The 6,863-nt window shown below is 37.0% G+C and overlaps 1 protein-coding gene across 1 annotated transcript; it reads right to left on the minus strand.

The window, feature by feature from the left end:
* Positions 1 to 6,120: 6,120 nt before the first annotated feature.
* Positions 6,121 to 6,501, minus strand: LOC117173932. The gene has a single exon (XM_033362580.1). It carries the CDS (start codon positions 6,499 to 6,501, stop codon positions 6,121 to 6,123), a length of 381 nt encoding a protein of 126 aa, XP_033218471.1.
* Positions 6,502 to 6,863: the final 362 nt, after the last annotated feature.

Below are 6,863 nucleotides of genomic sequence, written 5' to 3' on the forward strand. Positions count from 1 at the left end.
GTGTAACAACTTCCCAGCAGAATTTGGCATTATTTTCGCGTAAGCCGACCGAGTTTTTACGCCGATTCATAACCATGGATGAAACCTGGATCCACTACTACAATACTGAGTAAACGCAACAGGCAAAACAGTGGGTTCCACCGGGCCAAAGTGCTCCGAAGCGTCCAAAAACGCAACAATGGGTCGAAATTTTGGCCGTCTTTTGGGATGCACATGGCATAATATTCGTGGACTATCTTGAAAAAGGTAAAACCATAACCGGAGCATACTATTCATCATTATTGGACCGATTGAAAATCGAAATCGCCGAAAAACGACCACATTTGAAGAAGAAAAACCCGCTTTATCATCACGACAATGCGCCTGTTCATTCGTGCTTAGTTGCACAAGCAAAATTGCATGAAATCGGCTTCGAATTGGTTCCTCAGCCCCCGTATTCACCAGACCTGGCCCCCAGCAACTATTACTTGTTCCCTAACCTGAAGAAATGGCTCAACGGTAAGCGTTTTTACTCAAATGAGGAGCTCATAGCTGAAACTGAGGCGTATTTTGGAGACCTTCCGATCGAGTACTTTTCGGACGGTATCAAAAAGTTAGAAAGTCGTTGGACTCGCTGTATCGACCTAAAAGGATAGTATGTTGCAAAATAAAACCGACTTTGGCCAAAAAAACGTCTCCGTGTTTCATTTTTCAGGGACTTTTCAGACTGCCTAGTATGTATGAAGTCTTGGAAATTGCGAAGATTAAATTCAATAGGAATAGGATAAACTGCGTCGTCATTATATGGCCAAGCTAATTCTGTTGAAAGAAATCATAAGTAGGAAATCAATAAATTTTAAAATTAATTAATTCAGGAAAATACATTTCTTATTTTTTAATGAATAATTTTTAAATTTGTAAATTCTTTGAAGTTATCAGTAACCAAAGCTTGATAAAAATTAACATTTTCGATGTGATAGTTGTATAAAAAAATGAAAATATATTCGATCCATAATTACCTGACTTGGTCCATAATTATGTCGGTTGATGGTACTGTAATTAATTTTACACTTAAAATTAAAGATATGATAGTTACCAATAGGATTGAAAAAAAAAGTATAATCAAGTTCAGAATATTACAGACGGGCCACAATTTTTCTAAAATAGAGAATAATTGTGAAGAATATAAAGAACACTGGAACGAATGAATAGTCTATAAACTGCTTGAGTATATATTACACAATTTTCTACCTCGCTTGTTATTCTGCAATACTTCTATTTCACCTTGTAGATTTCATACCTCATTATGTCAAATTTATAGGGACCAAAATATCTTAGTTATAATTTTATGGCCAAAATAACAAGTAAACAAAAGTTTGGAATTTTTTGAAAATTTTTTTAGCGTGAGGTTATGACCCACTATAACCATCTTGTCATTCAAAAAATATATGCATCCCCTAGATTAACACATGTCTTTTCCGAACTGATTGTAGTGATGCACCATCGTAAAAAAAATGAAGCACAAATATATATACTCTCTATAAAAAGCCACAAGCAAAAAAGAAGAAGGGTTTCGAGAACCTCAATTTACCTCGAAGGCTAACAGAAATGAAAAGAGAATGTATTGAAAAAATGGCTTACCTTAAGCCCATGAAGTAATTTTGTTTGCAATCCGTTTTAAAATGGCGAGGAGAGCATCCTTCAGTTGCTTTAACCATTGAAATATTTGCTTCAGTTCTTAAGGATGCAGTCAAAAAAATCGCTAGTGCGTCAGAGGAGTCCAATTTTTTATTAGATCTTCCGGAAGAGTGTTTCGGACATATTTTTCCATAGTTTTTACAAGAACAGAAATAATGTTAAGCAACAAAAACTATTTTCGACCGGCTGTTGATAGTGTTGATTTTTTCGAGACGGCCATCTTGGGATTAGAAGGACGCGCCAGGAATTGTGGAAAATTATAGTTGAAACTGCCGTCAATAGAGGGCTTTCAGTTTCTAGGACATTGATTCCGACTATGTCAGGTACATGGTTCCTCGGCCGTCGTACGCGTAACGGTTTTCAAGCGCCTTTGCACGCGAGATTCCAGAGGACGACACACTGTGCCCGCACTTCGAACTGCCGCTTATTCATACCGACCAAACGACGCTTTATCGCCGAAGAAACCCTCTTACCTGTTCTACTTGGTGGCAGAAGAGTTTCGAACGGTGATAAAACTTATTTTTCATTGCACCCCACGAGAAAAACTGTCTTAGCCCCTTTAGGTGCTAGAAATGTATATGAAGTAGAGAGTGGGAACCCGAAGTCAAATATCACCACTCTTCTGACATTTTCTGCTGCTAAAGATGGAGCTCCTCCACAACTCCTTTCTCCGTACAAACGACTACCGTCAGCAGTTGCAAATTCAGTTCCTGAGGATTGGGATATCAGCATGAGTGCAAATGGTTGGATGAAATGAGAAATAATGTACGGTTACATTGAAAATATCTTATATCCTTATCTGGTGGAAAATAACGTTACATTTTGAGTGTTTTGTTTGTGGATGGCCATTTTACGCATTAAACATAACATCTGAGCCTCTTGTGTTCAAAGTTGGAAACTGTGCTTATTTGTTTATACCCGAATATAACCAGATTTTTACAGTCTGCAGATGAATGTTGTTTGCTTTAAGCCCCTGAAGTCATTTTGTTTGTAATCCGTTTTAAAATGGCAAGGTGAGCATCCTTCAGTTGCCTTAGCCACCGACATATTTGCTTCAATTCTCAAGGATGCAGTACAAAAAATCGCTAGTACGTCAGAGACAATAATTAATGGGTTCTTTGAGAATCTAGTTGGCGAAGGTTTAATTCAAGAACATCGAACAAAAATGTGTGTGATTTACGATTAGAAACCGAGGAGCTATTCACTGAGTGAAAATGAGTGGAATCATTTGTAACTCAGAATTCATTCTTCGAAATCAAGGCGAATCTTGGAAGATCCGACAGATCAGAAGAAATCCTTCCAACTCTTACAAAATCGTGCTCATTCTCGGAGAATCAGGTAAGCTCTTTTTGAGTAAACATGCGATCATTCTTGGGTCAGCGAGGTTCAGTCGTACTCTGGAGAACTTAGAGCTCAATCAGCCAAGGGTGTCCCGTTGCGGAGCACAGCGGTCGGTCGCTTGCTTAGCCGCACGACCTTTTTCATTGTTCGCAGATCAGATACGGTTGACCGCTTTCACCGAATTGACCGAAAAATCATTTTAAAACCCTCAGTATTTTTTCAACTCATTCTGAACTCTTTCCGATCTTCACGTATTCTCTGAATTCATCCATATTCTCGGCGTATTCTCTCCACTCTTACCGTATTCTTTCCATTTTCGCTTTCCAAGATCGCGCACTCTTCGAAATCCCGGTATTCTTGCACTCATCGTAACTCAGTGAATGGCCCCTCGTTAGAAACCAAATATTCAGATGTAATTTGGAACACCCATGATGAACCTATAGATTTAACTTGTAAATCTATTTCACGAAAAAATTAACAGGAAATTGCTTTGAATTGTACAAAAAATGTAACTTTTCAAGATTATATGCGTTATCCTTTAACCCTGAAACGAAAGCGAAAGCAAATGAAGGAGAACGTTATATATGCTTTAACATTTTGGGCATGGAGAGAGAAAGAATTAAGGGAAGGTGGTAAGGTGATGAAGGTAGAAGTTAGAATGTTAAAAGGCAAGAAAGAAAACGACAAAAAAAATTGTAGAAGAAGCCAAAGAAGATAAAAAAAGAGTAAAACTAGATTCTAAAGAGACTAATAACAATGAAAATAAATCTTCCAATATTGAAAATTTTACTTATTCTGCTGAAGGACTCACCAGAAAAGGAAGGTTCAAAGCCAAAGAGCATAATAATACAAAAGATAAATTTTCGAATAGTACCGATGATCCTACTGATTCTGCTGAAACAGTGAAAAAACGACGAGGACGACCACCTAAGATTTTTGACTAGAAACAAGCTGTTAATTTAATCATTTAAGCTAGAGTATTTGTTTGCAAATAAAAAGTAAATTATAAAAATCATCCTCTTCACCATTTAGTTCTTAATTAAACTTGAAAAGCTAAGTTTAATATGATTCCATAATAATTCCCCTTGCATGTAACTAAGGTGTTGAGAATTGGGTCAACTCGTGACAAGAATTGAATTTTTACTCTCGCGAGTTCATTTTAATTATTTTTTTAGTCATTAATGAATATTGAAGTAAATAAACATCAGCATACGAGTATCATTTGTTAATGAAGTTGCGCTATATATATACATATATATGTGTGTGCGTATATATATATTACTGTTGCATTTATCACACATAAAATTTTCGACCTTAAATTCTTTCTCAAAGTTTGAAGTTTGCCTTCACTTACCAATCATTAGGTACCTTACCCTATATCATCAATATATAATTTTAAAACTTTTGTATAATTCATAACATAAAATATTTTATTGAATTTACATTAGTTTACTTCCAAGTTTTATATGGGCCGCTATAGTAGATATTATTTTGAACGAACTTTGATGATTAAATTTCCTTAGCTGAAACTGACTCTGACGAAATGTAAATATATCAGTAGGACAACCTTAACGCTGATAATCTAAGAGATAACGTCTTTAGAATAATTTATATTATCCAATGAAGCTCTCGAATATTCTCTCGTTCCAGCTCCAATTAAATTAATTGATAATACACTAAGTAATCTTTCATATGATTTGAGAAAATGCGGATTTTTTATACTCTCATCATATCCATGCCGGCTATCCTCAATTCTATTGGTAAACAAAATCATACAATGTATTCATTTTAAGGAAATTCTACTTTTACAAAGTTTTAAAATAATTTATAATTCTGTGTACCCCTTCAATCGTTATTTTAATTTCCTCGTACAGAATAGTTACCTTTAATATGGCCAAGATTATAAAGCACAATACCCTGGCTTTAGTTTAGATTTCAGGATGTAACTTGAAAACATCAAAAAATGGCTAATATAAACAACTAATAATTTGTGCTTCCCATTGTTGTGTGCATTCTCAGTAATCTATAAATCTTGAAGGGCATCTCAGAATAAGCATGCGTGTGCTGTCCCTGCTTAAGAGCATGTGATACTTAGGAAATTGTCGATTTTACCAGTATTAGGTTCCCCCGGCTTTTTTCTAGAATAATAAATATTTTGTCTTAAAAATTTGGGAAATGATAGCGAACATGCTAACGGACGTCCCCACCCACTTTTTTTGTGTTTTTTTATCAAAAAATTTTTTGATTTTTCTAACAACCTGCGTGTATATTTGGAGGTTATGTGTGTTGCAATTCACACGAGCGTTACTTCCAAACTACACAATATTTTTGGCCGAAAACTTTGGACTTACAAATAAATATAGTAACTAATATCCCAGAACTAACCTTGTTTGTCGGCAATGAAAAAAGTTTATTTCATAAATAATTTACAGATTATCGGAAAGGCGGAGATGAAAAACGACGTAACCTCAAAATAATGCATATGCATAAAATTTTTATTTAGCACAATAATTTTTTTTTATTATTATCCCTCAAAAAGAGTCCAGGGACGTCCGTTATGATATTTTATAGCATCTCCGAATTCAGTTTTTAAAAATTTTAATTTTTGTGGTAAAAAGCCGAGGAAACTGTGAGTATCGCATGCCCTTAAATCTGATAAAATGTTATAGGAGATTTTCTCTATTAATAATGTTCCAATCCTCTTTTAAAACATCTCCAAGTTTCACAGAGTTGATTTCTTTTGTCAAGGAAGTATTTTAGTGACGAAGTTTACTTCATTTTCCGCTTTATTTTTACGTTTAAAAAACTGATCGCGCATAGAGTTATTTTTCTTCCGTAGAATTGGTCCCGTGTAGCGTCGTTTCTCAATAGGGTTGGGCGACACCGATGCGATACTTTAAATATCGAGTACAAAGCACTCGATACTTCGATTCTTGATACCGATACTTACAGGGTTCGATTGAAAAGTAATGAGCCTTATTTTTTTTAAGCAGTTTTATTAAACCTTTTAGCCTATACAACTAATATTCTTCAAAATAGGACCCTTGAGCGTCAATACACCGCTGGTAGCGGTGCTTCCACTGCAGGAAACATTTTTTAAACTCATCCGCCGGAATCGCGTTCAATTCGGCTGTCGCAGTTTTGTGGATCACCTCGATGGAGTCGAAACGCCTCCCCTTCAGCTTTCTTTTCAGGCGCGGGAACAAGAAGAAGTCCGGAGGGGACAGGTCTGGGCTGTAGGGAGGGTGAGGAAGCACCGGAACCCCCATCTTGGCCAATGCAGAGGTGCAGAGGAAGGCTGGTGTGCGCCAGCGCATTGTCGTAATGAAGGGTCCAATTTTTGACGAGGACGGGCCGAACCCGGGCGACGCGGTTTTTCAGCCGAAGGAGCACTTCTTTGTAAAATGCCGCGTTTACAGTGCTTCCTGAAGGTACAAACTCCTTGTGGACGATTCCTCGAGAGTCGAAAAAGATGATCAGCATGGTTTTGACTCCAACGATCGCTGCATTTTCGCCACTGCAAAATCCTAACACACTTTTAAAACAACTTTCACGCGCGGAGCGATGTTGACTGCACCGCTGTTGCCAGCGAACTGAGACCAATTTCTAGTGGAAGGGGAAGGTCCACCAATCATTTTCCCCCACCAGCCGATTCGGTTGATCGCTTGGCAGACGCTCCGCGCGGGAAGGCTCATTACTTTTCAATCAAACCCTGTAGAAGGTCAATGTATCGAGGTATCGATACTTTTTACATTGGTATCGAACGCTTCAATTTCTTTTTTTTGGGGCTTGCTGTCAACGTTCATTCTTTCTTCATACAATAGAAACTGTACTTGGAAGAAATC

The sequence above is a fragment of the Belonocnema kinseyi genome, chromosome 5 (assembly GCF_010883055.1).
Source record: "Belonocnema kinseyi isolate 2016_QV_RU_SX_M_011 chromosome 5, B_treatae_v1, whole genome shotgun sequence".
NCBI classification, from domain to species: domain Eukaryota; kingdom Metazoa; phylum Arthropoda; class Insecta; order Hymenoptera; family Cynipidae; genus Belonocnema; species Belonocnema kinseyi.

Coding starts and splice junctions, on each gene's coding strand:
- LOC117173932 (XM_033362580.1), bottom strand. CDS start 6,501: ATGCTGATCATCTTTTTCGACTCTCGAGGAATCGTCCACAAGGAGTTT.